This window comes from Anomaloglossus baeobatrachus, chromosome 12, assembly GCF_048569485.1.
Source record: "Anomaloglossus baeobatrachus isolate aAnoBae1 chromosome 12, aAnoBae1.hap1, whole genome shotgun sequence".
Lineage (NCBI taxonomy): Eukaryota > Metazoa > Chordata > Amphibia > Anura > Aromobatidae > Anomaloglossus > Anomaloglossus baeobatrachus.
The window spans coordinates 96612082-96630076 of record NC_134364.1 but is presented as its reverse complement, the minus strand read 5'-3'; the positions used below and the strand labels follow the sequence as shown (position 1 = coordinate 96630076).

Below are 17995 nucleotides of genomic sequence, written 5' to 3'. Positions count from 1 at the left end.
TTTAAGTTTGCTAAATCCATTGAGTGAGGTAGTTTTAATCAGTTTAACAAATGGAGGGTATAGATTGTCATGAAGGGACTGGTCTTGGATGAATATTCTATAGGTCCCTCTACCTTTAGGCCATGTGAAGAAAAAAAAATCTGCATAATGTCAATTCTTATAGCATGTTTTGCTTGTAGTTTCAGCCTTTTCATCCATTGACTACATTACAAAAAATATAATTAAAAAAAAAAAACACACCCAAACATTTCTGGTGTTCTTCTGCCGGAAGGTGCGCACATAGTCTAAGTGTCACAAGAATTCCACACAAGTAATGACCATGAAAGATTTGTCTTTTATTATTTTAATAATAATCTGTTTGTCCAAAAGATGTGCAGTCTACAGAACTATACCAAAAGCTAAAATCGCAACAATCGCTTTCATCACAACCGCAAAACCAAGGAAATAAAAAATAAGGGGAAATCGTTCTCTGCATATGGTACAAATGATTATACATCACATAGCAAGATGAGCAGGGACTGGGCGCTGACGTGGGCGAGAGAGGGAGAGGGGAAGATAGAAAACTACCTATATAAAAAGAGCTACAAACCAATCTTCGGGTACATGGTTATTTGGAGGTTTTTTTTGCAGATTTTTAATTTTATTAAAAACATTAGCTACAAAATTAAAACTTTTAATTCCATGATTGGAGTCAGGTCATCTGCAACCCTGAGGCTGGGCGATGATGGATGCTGCTGATACGGGAGGGGGAAGGCGCCCCCCCAGCCACCGGGAGGGGGAAGGCGCCCCCCCCAGCCACCGGGAGGGGGAAGGCGCCCCCCCAGCCACCGGGAGGGGGAAGGCGCCCCCCCAGCCACCGGGAGGGGGAAGGCGCCCCCCCAGCCACCGGGAGGGGGAAGGCGCCCCCCCAGCCACCGGGAGGGGGAAGGCGCCCCCCCAGCCACCGGGAGGGGGAAGGCGCCCCCCCAGCCACCGGGAGGGGGAAGGCGCCCCCCCAGCCACCGGGAGGGGGAAGGCGCCCCCCCAGCCACCGGGAGGGGGAAGGCGCCCCCCCAGCCACCGGGAGGGGGAAGGCGCCCCCCCAGCCACCGGGAGGGGGAAGGCGCCCCCCCAGCCACCGGGAGGGGGAAGGCGCCCCCCCAGCCACCGGGAGGGGGAAGGCGCCCCCCCAGCCACCGGGAGGGGGAAGGCGCCCCCCCAGCCACCGGGAGGGGGAAGGCGCCCCCCCAGCCACCGGGAGGGGGAAGGCGCCCCCCCAGCCACCGGGAGGGGGAAGGCGCCCCCCCAGCCACCGGGAGGGGGAAGGCGCCCCCCCAGCCACCGGGAGGGGGAAGGCGCCCCCCCAGCCACCGGGAGGGGGAAGGCGCCCCCCCAGCCACCGGGAGGGGGAAGGCGCCCCCCCAGCCACCGGGAGGGGGAAGGCGCCCCCCCAGCCACCGGGAGGGGGAAGGCGCCCCCCCAGCCACCGGGAGGGGGAAGGCGCCCCCCCAGCCACCGGGAGGGGGAAGGCGCCCCCCCCAGCCACCGGGAGGGGGAAGGCGCCCCCCCAGCCACCGGGAGGGGGAAGGCGCCCCCCCAGCCACCGGGAGGGGGAAGGCGCCCCCCCAGCCACCGGGAGGGGGAAGGCGCCCCCCCAGCCACCGGGAGGGGGAAGGCGCCCCCCCAGCCACCGGGAGGGGGAAGGCGCCCCCCCAGCCACCGGGAGGGGGAAGGCGCCCCCCCAGCCACCGGGAGGGGGAAGGCGCCCCCCCAGCCACCGGGAGGGGGAAGGCGCCCCCCCAGCCACCGGGAGGGGGAAGGCGCCCCCCAGCCACCGACCAAATTTTTAACCCATAAAGTCATTATTGTTGTAAGACTGGAGGGTAAGAACCTATATGTCAAAGAAAATGCACAGGCAGCAGTATTGAGGGAAATCTGGTGGCAGGTGGTCGCCTCACATAGGAGGAGCTTCACTGGATAGTTGAACATGTGGCTTAATAAACCTCTAGTCCTGGAGATCTGCTTGCAATAGACCAGAACATTATGGAGCAGCCAGAGAGGTAATAAGGCCTCAGTGGTACAAGGCTACCAGTCACATTGACCACTACTGGTGTGAAGTATGAGCTACAGGGGAAGGGCATGATCTACATTTAGTGTTTACTATGTTACAGCCAGACTCCTTTATATACTATTAATACACAATGCATACTCATGATGCTAAACAATGGAATTTTAGTTTGTTTCTCAGCTTTTCTGGAGCTGGAAATGTTAGATTTATACATGAAGCTGCTCTAAAATGCACAAAAAAGCAGAAATAGAAAAGATCCAGTTTTAATAAAATACATTATAAGCTTTTATTATACTCTATGTGCTGGGGATAGCAAGAGTGGGAAAAAGCCAAGAAGCATCCTCTATAGAGATTACTGACCTGTGGCTGCTGCAAAATAACTCCAGAGGCATTGTGGGACTTGTAGTTTTTTTTTTTTACAGTTTAATTGGAAAATAAAGTGGGTGGGTTGTAAAATAGTGGTATGGTCCACCCTGTATATAAAATATATCTGTAGATGATTTGTCAGAGGTACTTTACAAGGCCAACGCTGAGGGGGCGAGATGTTCGGTGCAGTCAGGGAAAGAGTCTCAAGGTGAAAAAACCCCATCGTGGTGATAGATGGAAGGTGTATGCATCCCCTACAGCCAACTGGAAGGATAACATTAAAGTGGTGGTCTCAGATCACAATGCAAACAGCCCATTTCTGGGGACATTGTGACAATTTTGACCCTCTCCACTGAGCGGACACCCTAATTAGCATTGTGAACCCCATTATCTTGCAATATGGGAGGATCAGACCGGCCTGAACGCTTCAAGTAAATATCATGACATTGTGAAATTTTCCCTCCCTGATGTGAAATTTTGCAACATCCAGAAAAGTTAAGGGTTAAAAAAAAAATAAATCACAGCACAATACAATAAAAAAACATGATAACTTTAAAAAAGGGAAAGCCGAGCGAACACAACCAAGAGGACGCATCTGCTGCCATAGATCTGACGACACGACCAACAATGGCGGCCTGAGATCACTACCCCCCACCCTTAGCTGGCTTAACAGTTCACCCTCCCATTTTTTTCTTGAGGATTAAAAGCAACATTTTCTTGGTCAGGTTGCAGAAGGATGCTGAAGATGTTTATTTCCCATTTTTAATATATTTTTTTTCTTAAAGCCCCCACTATATAGGAAAAAGTCGTCAGGATTCTGCCCAGTCAGGAAAGGGAAACTTATTTTAGCTGAAATACAAAAAAAAATATATGAATTAAGACATCCATCCATGTAAGTAATTATAAAGAGTCACTACATACTAGACTTATATAATCGCCTGCAGCGGTCACAGTTATAGGTTGAAAAAAAGACCTAGGTTTATTTAGTTTAACCTTCCTCCAGCAATTATGCATTTTGTAATTTCAGTGTTGTGTGTACTGAGGAAATCCTCCAGCCCTGATATAAAAGCTGTTATAGTATCTGCCATTACTACCTCTTGTGGTCGGCATTCCACAGTCTGACTGCTCTAACAGTAAAGAACCCTTTCCTTTTTAGCTGTCGGAATCACAGAAGGCCTCCATTCCTTGTAATAATCTAGTTAGCCGCCTTTCAACTAATTCTAACCTCTGAAAGTGCTTTAAAATGTGGAGCCTGAGACTGGATCCCATATTCCAGATGTGGCCTTACTAGTGTTTTACAGAGGTAACAATACATTTTTATACTGGGATCTAATCTTTTTATACACTCTAAAATCTTGTTTTCTTTAGGAGCTGCTGCCTGACATTGAGTGCTGAGGCTCAGCTTATTAGTAACCGCACTGCAACCATAAGGCTGGACTCAGACTAGCGTATGGCATCTGATGCAACATGCTAATGACCCCCGGCTCAGGCTCTGCTGCGAGCGTGAGCCGAGTGTCACAGGTGTGAAGCTGAGGGCGGGCGCTGCGGAGGGAGGGGTTAATCCCCCCCCCCATCTCCTCCATTGTCGGCCTGTGCATATACCGCACTGCACTGGGATAACATCCGAGTGCAGTCCGATGTATCTCTTGCACTAGTCACTTAAATGTGTGCGAGTGATACGGCTCTAGCAGAAAATTGCAGCATGTTGCTGCTTTTCTGGCATCCAGAATCTGGAGAGAAAAGCTGACCAACAGCTCGCCCTCGTTGCCCAACATAGGTTTGAGTGCAATGTCTGATTTTCACGCTCGTGTGAGCGTACCCTAAGGGGGAGGATAGGAGCTGACTGGTAATGTCTCACCTTGTCTCTTTGTTACTGGTTTCTTCTATGACTGATTTCTCTTCTGCCTTTTCCTCCACCTTTAGATCGTCCTTCGCGGCAGGTTCGCTGTTGTCATCTTTTCTCGCCTCCGGCGCCCGCTTGGCCTCTTTCTTCGCAGGTTCCTTGTTATCAGACTTATCGTCTTCCTGCTCTTCCTCTGCCTTCGATCTTTTGGGAGAGCTCTGAGAGGGGAAGGGGGGTAATTAAATTAAGTGTCAAGACTTGAACAAATCTCACAATATACGTCAGATTGAGTTTAACTCCTAACGAACCTCTGCAGCGTCCTCCGCTTTCCTCTTGGCAGAGGTCTTCTCTCCTTTCTCCTTAGACTGCTCATCAATCACCAGCTTGCCCTCTTCATCGCTGCTGCCATCATTGCCTTTCTTCTCTCCGTCCCCTTCGGGCTTTTCTTCCTCTTCGTCGTCTTCGTCCTCATCCTCGGCAGCGTCAGCTTCTGACCTTTTCTTTGGTGTCGCCTAATACAAAGACAGGAGAATGTAAGATCTGGTGCTGCCCTCCTGTGGAGAATTACTGCATTGCAGCTGGCCTTCCCAAAAAACAAGTAAAATGTAATCAGAGCACATTTCTGCAGGTATATACATCAGATATATAGCATTACAGCTATCGTAAAGACTTCAGTTGCCCCTTTATTTTATTGCTTTTTATTCAGTTGCCGCTTTATTAGTCATCCACGATTGGCAGTGAACCCCCTTAGATGCCACATTCAATACTAACTGCTGCATCCAAGCAGTTAGTCTGCACTAAACAGAAAATAGTCTCAAATCCCCCCCAAAAAAGGATCTTTACCTTCTCTCCATCCTTATCAGCACCACGACCAGCTCCTTTTGACCCTCTCTTCCGGGAAGGCTGCGGAAAAGTCAGAATGAACGTAGGTATTAATGCTGGATAAAAACACAACCTAGATGATGCGATTGCCTAGAGAATGGACACTGACCTGATACCCTGAAGCTTGTACGGTGGGATTATTCTCGATTTCCCACAGTCCGTCGCTAAATGCTTTCCTCTTATTGGCTTTCCCAAACTTCTCCTTGGTCTCTTCGTACGGGAAGATGTCTTTAGGACCCAGGTGGGCTCTTTGAGATTGAATACACCATTAATATGCAAGTCACTTTTTTTCTTGCAATCATTGCTGATTTCCCCCAAACCAGATACTCACGTCTCATGGGTGCCAAAAAAGAAGACTTTGTATTTATTCGCCGACTTTGCTGCGGGTTCTGGGACTTCGTCAACCTGCAAGGAAATGAAGAAACCGTAAGGACTAAAAGTGCAAGGCCTGACCATCCCGTTACAAGAAATGGCACAAAGGCCGGCAGAACACAAAGCCGATTGTGTGAGGCTCGTGGGCGCCTGTCGCTGAGGCAAAATGTGCCACTAACCACCCACAGAGCTACATATTAATAAGCAGGGAAGAGCCGGCCTGCTGCAGGCCGTAGTGGGCAGTCACGGCTCAGTCACCAGTGCCGACACGTTGCTGGGTGTTAATACGCCAGCTGCAGTGGTAATCCTGCTGCACAGAGGGGGGAGAGCACATTTATAGATCCAAGCTTAGGTTATAGTGCAACAGCAAGGCCATCGGCAGCCACGAGCATCCACTTTCTATACCCTCCCCCTACCCTAGAGAGACACACACACACACACACACACACACACCTAGGTCCTGCAGGGCATCATGATGAGGTTTGGGTCAACGTGATTGTCACTGATTAATTCAGGAGTGACCAGTCCTGGGCGATGCCAGCGAGCAGTCACAGCAATTCAGACATGAAAGCAAATGCCACATTACCACCGGGCTGTAATTATGTGGGTAGACCTGAGCTGGGAGTACACCGAGCAGAAATAGTCACGTCACACCCCAGCCTGCACTGTATCATTAAAGTCATTGTTAATATAGGCCAATGATCAGCTGAATGACGGCTCATCCCCGATTATTGCCCATGTAAACATGACCAGTAAGTAGTGTCAGAAATATACGTCGACAGCACATTACCTCAAATAGAACACGTGGCCAACAATGCAAAAAGTATGAGGGGAGGGCTAGCCGAGCCAGCCCAGGAGGGGGGGGCGGGGAGAGACTGAGGGGAGGGCTAGCCGAGCCAGCCCAGGAGGGGGGGCGGGGGGAGACTGAGGGGAGGGCTAGCCGAGCCAGCCCAGGAGGGGGGGGCGGGGGGGAGACTGAGGGGAGGGCTAGCCGAGCCAGCCCAGGAGGGGGGGCAGGGGGAGACTGAGGGGAGGGCTAGCCGAGCCAGCCCAGGAGGGGGGGGGCGGGGAGAGACTGAGGGGAGGGCTAGCCGAGCCAGCCCAGGAGGGGGGGGGGCGGGGGGAGATTGAGGGGAGGGCTAGCCGAGCCAGCCCAGGAGGGGGGGGGCGGGGGGAGACTGAGGGGAGGGCTAGCCGAGCCAGCCCAGGAGGGGGGGCAGGGGGAGACTGAGGGGAGGGCTAGCCGAGCCAGCCCAGGAGGGGGGGGGGGGGCGGGGAGAGACTGAGGGGAGGGCTAGCCGAGCCAGCCCAGGAGGGGGGGCAGGGGGAGACTGAGGGGAGGGCTAGCCGAGCCAGCCCAGGAGGGGGGGGGGCGGGGAGAGACTGAGGGGAGGGCTAGCCGAGCCAGCCCAGGAGGGGGGGCAGGGGGAGACTGAGGGGAGGGCTAGCCGAGCCAGCCCAGGAGAAAAAGGTCGGGGGGGAGGAGACTGAGGGGAGGGCTAGCCGAGCAAGCCCAGGAGAGGGGGCGGGGGGACTGAGGGGAGGGCTAGCCAAGCCAGCCCAGGAGAGTGGGTGGGGTGAGGGGAGGGGGACTGAGGGGAGGGCTAGCCGAGCCAGCCCAGGAAGGTAAAAAGGAGAGGACGGCTAGCCGAGCCAGCCTAAAAAAGTGAAAAAGGGGAGTTGAGGGCTAAAAGCACTGGGAAAATGGAAAGAAAAATAAAAAAAGGGAAAGAGGGTGCAAGTCTAGCGGAGCCAGCCCAGAAAGGGAAGGGGGGGGGGGGGGGTAAACAAAAAAAATAAAAAAGGAGGGCAGGCTAAGCCAGCACAGGAGGGGGAAATAAAATCAGAACATGTTGTTTACAAACAGAATTCCTGAGGCCTGTAATGTGGGTTCTGCACAAAAACACTGGTATGAATTGTGCACATGGAAACTGATAGCTCATGCCATCTCCAGGGTAAACATGGCAAGTGCCACAAAATCTACAGAACCAATAGTATTCATAGGTAGTCACCATGAGGGCACTACCATCTATGCTTGCAAGTTTCTTGTACATTGCCTTCAGTATGTAGCTTATAATAATGCAACCTCATCTGGTAATATGGGACGCTCGGGTGCGTGCCAACCCCTTCAGCTGCTCGCTGTTCTTAGCTACCTGGCAAGCTGTGCCCAATAGAAGCAGCAGCGATGCAAACAGCCCTTGTGCCTACACTTTACGTGAAGAGACAACCGGATGATGTCCACGAGACAAATGGAGATCAAAGCTCAAACACTGCAGTAAGGCCAGTGCAGGGGACTGATATTGGGTTACAACCTCCCACAACCATCTGTAAACGCCGATCTTGAGGTGCGGCTTTTGTGCCAAGTTCCCAAAAAATGGTCGCATAAATGCTCCTTCTCAATATGCACTAATAATGGAGGGGAGAAGACTGAAGACAACCCGGCGCTGAGTGCGAGCAGCTACATAATTTATCTTCTTGCCGTGGCACGTTTTACTCTACAAAGCCAAGATTAAGTATGTGCACAGCAGAACTCAGAGGTTCAGCCCGCTTTTTCAGGGGCGGACACACATTAGCCCGAGGCCCTTGGTTAACAGTTTGCAATCACCCAGTACTCTTGGATCCTTTAGAGTGGTTCCTTAGTCTGCAAAGTCTAATCCATAGGTTGGGTGATCGTTCAATCATCGCTTGCACCCCATTGACCCATTGATCCTGTTAAGGTTGCTTTCACACATCCGGTTTTTGCTGTGCGGCACAATCCAGCTCTTTGCAGAAAAAAAAACAATCTTTTTTGCCGCTGGTGGCGTTTTTTCCGTATAGACTTTCATTAGTGCCAGATTGTGCCGCATGGCCTTTAGTTCGGTCTGGTTTTTGCCGGATGCAGCATATTTAGCCAATGCGGTGGCCGAATGGAACGTTACCTGGCACGTTTTTTTGTCCGGCAAAAAAAACTGCATCACGCCGCATCCGGCCGATGCAGCACTTTTTCCAATGCATGCCTATGGACGCCAGATGCGGCAAAAACCACATCCGGCTGCCACATGCGGTTTTTTGCACTGCGTATGCTCAGTAGCATGCTGCAACCGGCAAAAACCGGACAGGCCGTATGTAAAAACTTATGCAAAGGATTAGTTTTTTTTGCCGCATCCGTTGCATAGGTTTTAGAGCCGGATTTAGCCGCACTGCTAAAACCGGATGTGTGAAAGCAGCCTTACAGGGATCTGAAAGGAGTGGAGGTTGAGCATTAACAATACCTGTCCTACAAGGTATCTGTGCAGTCACCACAGAGAAGGACTAACTTGTTACTGAGTACTAAGTTCTAGAAAATAAAAAAGCCAAGCAATAAAAACCACATGCAGGAAAGGAGTCACTAACTGCTGCCCGTGATGCAATGGTTACAAGTCTCTGACTATAGGGCACCTGTAGGCTTCCCGTCCGCCCCTGCTGCACTGGTACTTCTAGAGTCAGACGCATTACATAGTCCCGGCATTACTACAGGATAAGATGTGTGCTCTCCCAGAGTTTGGGCCTGCAGCCAATACATGACAGACCCACAGATAAGAGTGAATGGCGGCCAGCGGCAGATAATCCGGGATGACTGCGCTCAATACACGTTATTCTGACACGCTGCACATACACCATAGGGCGCTGTCAGCCTGGCTGCACATCACAGGGGGCACAGCCACACTGTCCATTCCCGGGAATCCTGTAAAGTCTCCACATACAAAAACGCATAACCCCGCCGGGAAGACCGGCTGTAGCAGGATTAGAGGAGAGGACCAAGCAGCTGAGGTACTGATGACCTGACCCGTAGTCTGCCGTACACCAACATGGCCACCTCCGCTCAGATCCTCGGCCCTCAGATCTCATAATCTTGCGATCATTGGGAAGAACAAACCACAGGGGTCCGAGCAGAAGAAAAAGGAGGAACAGGAGAGTCAAAAGCTGAGAGGAAAGCCAAGGATGAAGCAGTAAGAAGAAGCTCAGACCCTGGATGGCAGCTCTGCTCCCTCCAAGCGCGATATCTGATCATCACTGGGCCAAGCCAGAAGAGGGCTCCTCCGCGTCAGGACTGAGCTGAGAGAACAGGCATTACTGGAGACTTAGGCTCTGTGCGCACTAGTGCGTTTTACCCGCGGATTTACCCGCGGAAATTTCTTGAGAAATGTCTGCAATCTTTGCGCAGACATTTCCCAGCAAATTCTATGAGAAAAAAAAATAGCTGTGCGCACTGTGCGGATTTTTCTCAAGAAATTTCCTTGAGAAGAATTTCGAGAAAATTTGAGAAAATGAGCATGTCAATTCTTTTCCGCAGGTACCCTGCGGATTTCGGCAGTACAGCCTGCAAAATCGGCTGGAAAATCGCGGCAAATCCGCATGCAGATTTGGTGCGGACTTTTTCCGGAGGTCCGGAAATCTTTCACTCCTAGAAGTTTCTCAAGAAATTGAGAAAATTCACATTTCTAGTGCGCACAGCCTTAAAGTTGGCAGACCACAATCTAGAATAATTTGAACCCTAGGCTGCTTTCACACATCCGGTTTTTGCTGTGCGGCACAATACGGCGCTTTGCAGAAAACACAAGTTATTCCAGTCTGTTGCGGTTTTTCTGCATAGACTTGCATTAGCGCCATGTGCCGCATGGCCTTGCATTGCGTCCTTTTTTGCCGCATGCGGCATATTTAGCCCGTGCGGCGGCCGGATGGAACGCTGCCTGGCACTTTGTGTGGCGAAAAACCACATCGTGCCGGATCCGGCCCAATTTACAATGCAAGCCTATGGACGCCGGATGCGTTTTTTTTGCACTGCGTATGCTCAGTATCAAGCATCCGACAAAAAATGGACGGGCCGCATGGAAAAACTTATGCAACAGATCTTTTTTTCCGCCGCATTCGTTTGAGCGTTCCGTTCCGTTGATCCGTTCCGCATAGGTTTGAGCTGGATTGTGCCACACTGCTAAAACCGGATGTGTGAAAGCAGCCTATTTGGGTACAGGCATAATAGATATCAGTGCATAAGACTGACATCTGCTTAAGTGTCATCACCTATAGCGCTGGCAGAAGGTTGATCAAGGGTAAGTTTGAGAACAGACAATGCTGGCAGGACGATGAGTCACAGCACGTCCCATCCCAAAGCCTATAGTAATGGCAGAATGGATATCACAACACAAATAACAGTGCCTGTATAGCCGGCAGACAAAGCATGTGCTAGCATCACAGCACTGGCAGAAAGGATTAATCACAACAGCATATTGCAGTATCTATAGTACTGGCTGAGAACTAAAATCTTAACAGCATGTTCAAGAACCTACAGTGCAGGCAGAGTGGAGATGAATCACATTGGCACAAAACATGGCAAGGCACATACCAGAACCTCGAGTGCTGGCTCAATGCTGATTAATTCCCAACAAAAATGTTAAAGAACCTATGGTGCTGGCAGAAAACCAAGAAATTCCAATGGCATGTTCCAGAACCTACAGTGCTGGCAGAAAGAAGATAATCACAAAGCCACATTACAGAAACCACATACCAGAACCTCAAGTGCTGGCTGAAAGCTGATTAATCCCAAACACAAGTATAAGAACCTATGGTGCTGGCAGAAAGTTGATTAATCCACAGCATTTTCCAGAACCTTAAGCCCAACAGAAAGCTAAGAAATTCCAACAGCACATTGCAGAACATACAGGGCTGGCAGAATGCAGATAATCAATTGCACATTATAGAAAGCTACATACCACAATTTCTAGTGCTGGCAGAAAGCTGATAAATCACAGCCTGTTCCAATTTACCTCTACCAGGCAACTTTGTAAAGTCATGGACAACCCCTTTAAAAATGAAATGGTCACATGGCAACAGAGGGGTATGGCCCGCCCTCTCTGGCAGTGGATTATTACTATCAATCCCCCCCAAGAACACAGTATGTGAATGTAGGCATGATGCACCTGCACCTGTGAACCTGACATTGCTGGCACGTGCACCAGTGCATGCTGGGATACTCGTTTCCAGCACCAGATAAGCACCGCAGTCCAATATATGGAGCAGGTGGAGATATTTAGGGCAGAGTACACTTGGCTGAGAGCTGGGTAAATAGGCGGCCCTGTGAACAGTGGATTACCCAGCATGCACCGCACTACAGATGACCTGCAACCCTTGAATGCACGCTGATCGCCACAATCCGCCCCTTCCAGATCACAAAATAAATGGGAAAATTGTAAAAATCCAACAGTGCAATAATATCCCCACAACCACAAGGCGGTCACTACACAGCCCCGAACCCTCTGCTCCCGCAACAATATCACCACAACCAGAAGGCGGTCACTACACAGCCCCGAATCCTCTGCTCCCGCAACAATATCACCACAACCAGAAGGAGGTCACTACACAGCCCCGAATCCTCTGCTCCCGCAACAATATCACCACAACCAGAAGGAGGTCACTACACAGCCCCGAACCCTCTGCTCCCGCAACAATATCACCACAACCAGAAGGCGGTCACTACACAGCCCCGAACCCTCTGCTCCCGCAACAATATCACCACAACCAGAAGGAGGTCACTACACAGCCCCGAACCCTCTGCTCCCGCAACAATATCACCACAACCACAAGGCGGTCACTACACAGCCCCGAACCCTCTGCTCCCGCAACAATATCACCACAACCACAAGGCGGTCACTACACAGCCCCGAACCCTCTGTTCCCGCAACAATATCACCACAACCAGAAGGCGGTCACTACACAGCCCCGAACCCTCTGCTCCCGCAACAATATCACCACAACCACAAGGCGGTCACTACACAGCCCCGAATCCTCTGCTCCCGCAACAATATCACCACAACCACAAGGCGGTCACTACACAGCCCCGAATCCTCTGCTCCCGCAACAATATCACCACAACCAGAAGGCGGTCACTACACAGCCCCGAACCCTCTGCTCCCGCAACAATATCACCACAACCAGAAGGAGGTCACTACACAGCCCCGAACCCTCTGCTCCCGCAACAATATCACCACAACCAGAAGGCGGTCACTACACAGCCCCGAACCCTCTGCTCCCGCAACAATATCACCACAACCAGAAGGCGGTCACTACACAGCCCCGAACCCTCTGCTCCCGCAACAATATCACCACAACCAGAAGGAGGTCACTACACAGCCCCGAACCCTCTGCTCCCGCAACAATATCACCACAACCAGAAGGAGGTCACTACACAGCCCCGAACCCTCTGCTCCCGCAACAATATCACCACAACCAGAAGGAGGTCACTACACAGCCCCGAACCCTCTGCTCCCGCAACAATATCACCACAACCAGAAGGCGGTCACTACACAGCCCCGAACCCTCTGCTCCCACAACAATATCACCACAACCAGAAGGCGGTCACTACACAGCCCCGAACCCTCTGCTCCCGCAACAATATCACCACAACCACAAGGCGGTCACTACACAGCCCCGAACCCTCTGCTCCCGCAACAATATCACCACAACCACAAGGCGGTCACTACACAGCCCCGAACCCTCTGCTCCCGCAACAATATCACCACAACCAGAAGGCGGTCACTACACAGCCCCGAATCCTCTGCTCCCGCAACAATATCACCACAACCAGAAGGCGGTCACTACACAGCCCCGAACCCTCTGCTCCCGCAACAATATCACCACAACCAGAAGGCGGTCACTACACAGCCCCGAACCCTCTGCTCCCGCAACAATATCACCACAACCACAAGGCAGTCACTACACAGCCCCGAATCCTCTGCTCCCGCAACAATATCACCACAACCAGAAGGCGGTCACTACACAGCCCCGAACCCTCTGCTCCCGCAACAATATCACCACAACCACAAGGCGGTCACTACACAGCCCCGAACCCTCTGCTCCCGCAACAATATCACCACAACCAGAAGGCGGTCACTACACAGCCCCGAATCCTCTGCTCCCGCAACAATATCACCACAACCAGAAGGCGGTCACTACACAGCCCCGAACCCTCTGCTCCTGCCAGATCTGAGCAGCCACACCCCCATCATAGAGTATGGACCCTACACAAGACACCACAAACTGAGGCATCACATCCCTACACTGGGTCATATCAGGGGGAACCCCCACACAGATTAGTATACACAGCACACTATGGCTCTACACAGGTGTACACACTGATAGACATACACCAGCTATATACTGTTATACACTCTGTACACAGGATACAGATATATAAAGAAAATATATATTACACATACACAGCTGTGTGCAGTTTACACACAGGAGCACACTAATACACATACTACAGCTATACAAGGCCTATACACTACAGCAGTATATATACATGCACGCACATTTCACAGTATAGCGTTAAACATAGCAGTATATACACATTACACACTATAGCAGTATATACACATGCATCTATAGTATACACATTCTTAGTACACACTATAGTAGTATACATGCACATTACACATAGCGGTATACACGCACGCCATGGCAATATGCATGTGTATACAGCTACAGCGTGCACTGTGCGTCCATGTGTATACTGATTGCATGCACAACATAGCGGCATACACCGGCGCACTACATAGCGGCATACACCGGCGCACTACATCGCGGCATACGCAGGCACACACAGGCACACATACTATAGCGGTATACACAGGCACACATACTATAGCGGTATACACATGCACACATACTATAGCGGTATACACATGCACACATACTATAGCGGTATACACATGCACACATACTATAGCGGTATACACATGCACACATACTATAGCGGTATACACATGCACACATACTATAGCGGTACACATGCACGCATTACACTAGCTGTACACACATGCACGCATTACACTAGCTGTACACACATGCACGCATTACACTAGCTGTACACACATGCACGCATTACACTAGCTGTACACACATGCACGCATTACACTAGCTGTACACACATGCACGCATTACACTAGCTGTACACACATGCACGCATTACACTAGCTGTACACACATGCACGCATTACACCAGCTGTACACACATGCACGCATTACACCAGCTGTACACACATGCACGCATTACACCAGCTGTACACACATGCACGCATTACACCAGCTGTACACACATGCACGCATTACACCAGCTGTACACACATGCACGCATTACACCAGCTGTACACACATGCACGCATTACACTAGCTGTACACACATGCACGCATTACACTAGCTGTACACACATGCACGCATTACACTAGCTGTACACACATGCACGCATTACACTAGCTGTGCACACATGCACGCATTACACTAGCTGTATACACACGCACACATTACACTAGCTGTATACACATGCACGTTTTACACTAGCTGTATACACACATGCACGCATTACACTAGCTGTACACACATGCACGCATTACACTAGCTGTACACACATGCACGCATTACACTAGCTGTACACACATGCACGCATTACACTAGCTGTACACATGCACGCATTACACTAGCTGTATACACATGCACGCATTACACTAGCTGTATACACATGCACGCATTACACTAGCTGTACACACATGCACGCATTACACTAGCTGTACACACATGCACGCATTACACTAGCTGTACACACATGCACGCATTACACTAGCTGTACACACATGCACGCATTACACCAGCTGTACACACATGCACGCATTACACTAGCTGTACACACATGCACGCATTACACTAGCTGTACACACATGCACGCATTACACTAGCTGTACACATGCACGCATTACACTAGCTGTACACACATGCACGCATTACACTAGCTGTACACACATGCACGCATTACACTAGCTGTGCACACATGCACACATTACACTAGCTGTATACACACGCACGCATTACACTAGCTGTACACACATGCACGCATTACACTAGCTGTACACACATGCACGCATTACACTAGCTGTACACACATGCACGCATTACACTAGCTGTATACACATGCACGCATTACACTAGCTGTATACACATGCACGCATTACACTAGCTGTACACACATGCACGCATTACACTAGCTGTACACACATGCACGCATTACACTAGCTGTACACACATGCACGCATTACACTAGCTGTACACACATGCACGCATTACACTAGCTGTACACACATGCACGCATTACACTAGCTGTATACACATGCACGCATTACACTAGCTGTACACACGCACACATTACACTAGCTGTACACACGCACACATTACACTAGCTGTATACACATGCACGCATTACACTAGCTGTATACACACGCACGCATTACACTAGCTGTACACACATGCACGCATTACACTAGCTGTACACACGCACACATTACACTAGCTGTATACACACGCACGCATTACACTAGCTGTATACACACGCACGCATTACACTAGCTGTATACACACGCACGCATTACACTAGCTGTATACACATGCACGCATTACACTAGCTGTATACACACGCACGCATTACACTAGCTGTATACACACGCACGCATTACACTAGCTGTGCACACATGCACGCATTACACTAGCTGTACACACATGCACGCATTACACTAGCTGTACACACATGCACGCATTACACTAGCTGTACACACATGCACGCATTACACTAGCTGTACACACATGCACGCATTACACTAGCTGTACACACACGCACGCATTACACTAGCTGTATACACACGCACGCATTACACTAGCTGTATACACACGCACGCATTACACTAGCTGTACACACATGCACGCATTACACTAGCTGTATACACATGCACGCATTACACTAGCTGTATACACATGCACACATTACACTAGCTGTATACACATGCACACATTACACTAGCTGTATACACACGCACACATTACACTAGCTGTATACACACGCACGCATTACACTAGCTGTATACACACGCACGCACTATAGCAGTATATTCACGTGCAGACTAGTTAAGCAGTATACAGCCACGCACACATTACACTAGCTGTATACACATGCACACATTACACTAGCTGTATACACATGCACGCATTACACTAGCTGTATACACATGCACGCACATACTATAGCAGTATATTCACGTGCAGACTAGTTAAGCAGTATACAGCCACGCATACATTACATACACCGTGCACACGAGCTATGTGCCGTACACATTACAGCTACACAGCGCACACACGTGCACACACACGGGTCACACACACGTGTACACGCAGTCGGCGCCCGTCCTCCCCCGTCTCACCCGGGCCGGCCAGTGCGGGTAGCCCTTCATCTTGGCGAAGACCAGGTCCCCGCACTTGTACTCCCTCTGTCTGCTGGAGCGGGACATGGCGGGGGATTAGGCCTCGGCGGAGTCACAGGAAAGAGCGGGAAAGGCGGGAGACACCCAGGGGTGAGGCTGCGCGGTGCTGGGGGCGGCTGCGGCCTGGTGCTGTGCTGGGCGGGCGGGAGTCGGTGTCCGGCGCTGATGGGTCGCTGCCCATCCAGTTGTTTGTGTTTGAATCTCCTCTCTGGCGATGATTTGCTCCCGCCTCCTCCGCTCTCCTCCCCTCTCTCGCCTCCTCCCGTCTGTAAAAATCGACTCCTCACGTCTGCCCCTTTTAAATACTCCAGGCCTGGCCGCCTAAACCCCGCCCATCCCTGACGTACGGCGCAGGGAGGCAGGCAGAGCGCCGAGAGCATGGATTGTCGCCATGGAAACAGAAAGGCGGGAAATCATCTCCTAAACTGGCGCTTTTCTATCATGTGCTCACTGACAGGACACATACCAGCTCCGCTCTCACTGAAAAAGCATTGCTGGTGCTTGTAGTTCACCCAATAACTCTCATGAGGGTATTTTTTTGTCGAGAGTTGAAGTTAAAAAGTATGAAAAGCTAAATAGTAATGAAAAAAAAAACCTACGTAGATTTTTGAGGCTTTTTTTCAAACCACTGAGGTGTTTTTGTTATTTTTAAACCAAAAATATGCTTTAAATTTAAATAAAAATTAGCAAATAATAAATCTTAAATAAAGAATCCTAAATAAAGAAAATAATTAAATCCTAAATAAAGAAAATCCTAAATAGAGAAATTAACCTAAAAAATTCCACAAACTTCAGGTCCAAAAAAGACACAAACTAATGATAAAAACACACAAAAATAACTCAAAACAGACCATAAAAAATACAAGGAAAAAATGACTGTATTTTTCCTGAATATATGAAACAGAAGCGATGAATTCAGACATTTTTTTAAAAAAAAGTTGAGTTTTTTCGGAGCTTTTTCTGATATATGTTTCGGCTAGTCTTCTGACTCTAATCAGGAGCCAATGTTATAAGGGTGCGTTTTGTTTCTTTCGTCACATTTTTTGCAGGTATCCACAGCACATGGTGGAATAACAATCTCTGAGTATTGCATTTTTTAATGTTATTTTCCCTCTTAGTTGACTTGATTTTGGTGCTAATGTGAAGCTGCATTTTTTAATTATACATTT

At 50.0% G+C, this 17995-nt stretch overlaps 1 protein-coding gene across 1 annotated transcript; it reads right to left on the bottom strand.

The window, feature by feature from the left end:
- Positions 1-314: 314 nt before the first annotated feature.
- On the bottom strand, positions 315-17113 carry HDGF (heparin binding growth factor). The gene is made up of 7 exons (XM_075331106.1): positions 16767-17113; positions 5470-5543; positions 5248-5386; positions 5100-5159; positions 4565-4768; positions 4272-4474; positions 315-3262 (listed from the first exon to the last, which is right to left on the bottom strand). Exons 1-7 carry the CDS (start codon positions 16851-16853, stop codon positions 3259-3261), a joined length of 771 nt encoding a protein of 256 aa, XP_075187221.1. The 5' UTR covers positions 16854-17113; the 3' UTR covers positions 315-3258.
- Positions 17114-17995: the final 882 nt, after the last annotated feature.

Bases quoted from the DNA above. Each gene is read 5' to 3' on its own strand.
- HDGF (XM_075331106.1), bottom strand. From the start codon at position 16,853: ATGTCCCGCTCCAGCAGACAGAGGGAGTACAAGTGCGGGGACCTGGTC. The intron at 4,769-5,099 runs GTAAAGATCCTT...TCTTTGTATTAG, and splicing joins CTGATAAGGATGGAGAGAAG to GCGACACCAAAGAAAAGGTC. The intron at 4,475-4,564 runs GTTCGTTAGGAG...TTCCCCTCTCAG, and splicing joins AAGCGGAGGACGCTGCAGAG to AGCTCTCCCAAAAGATCGAA.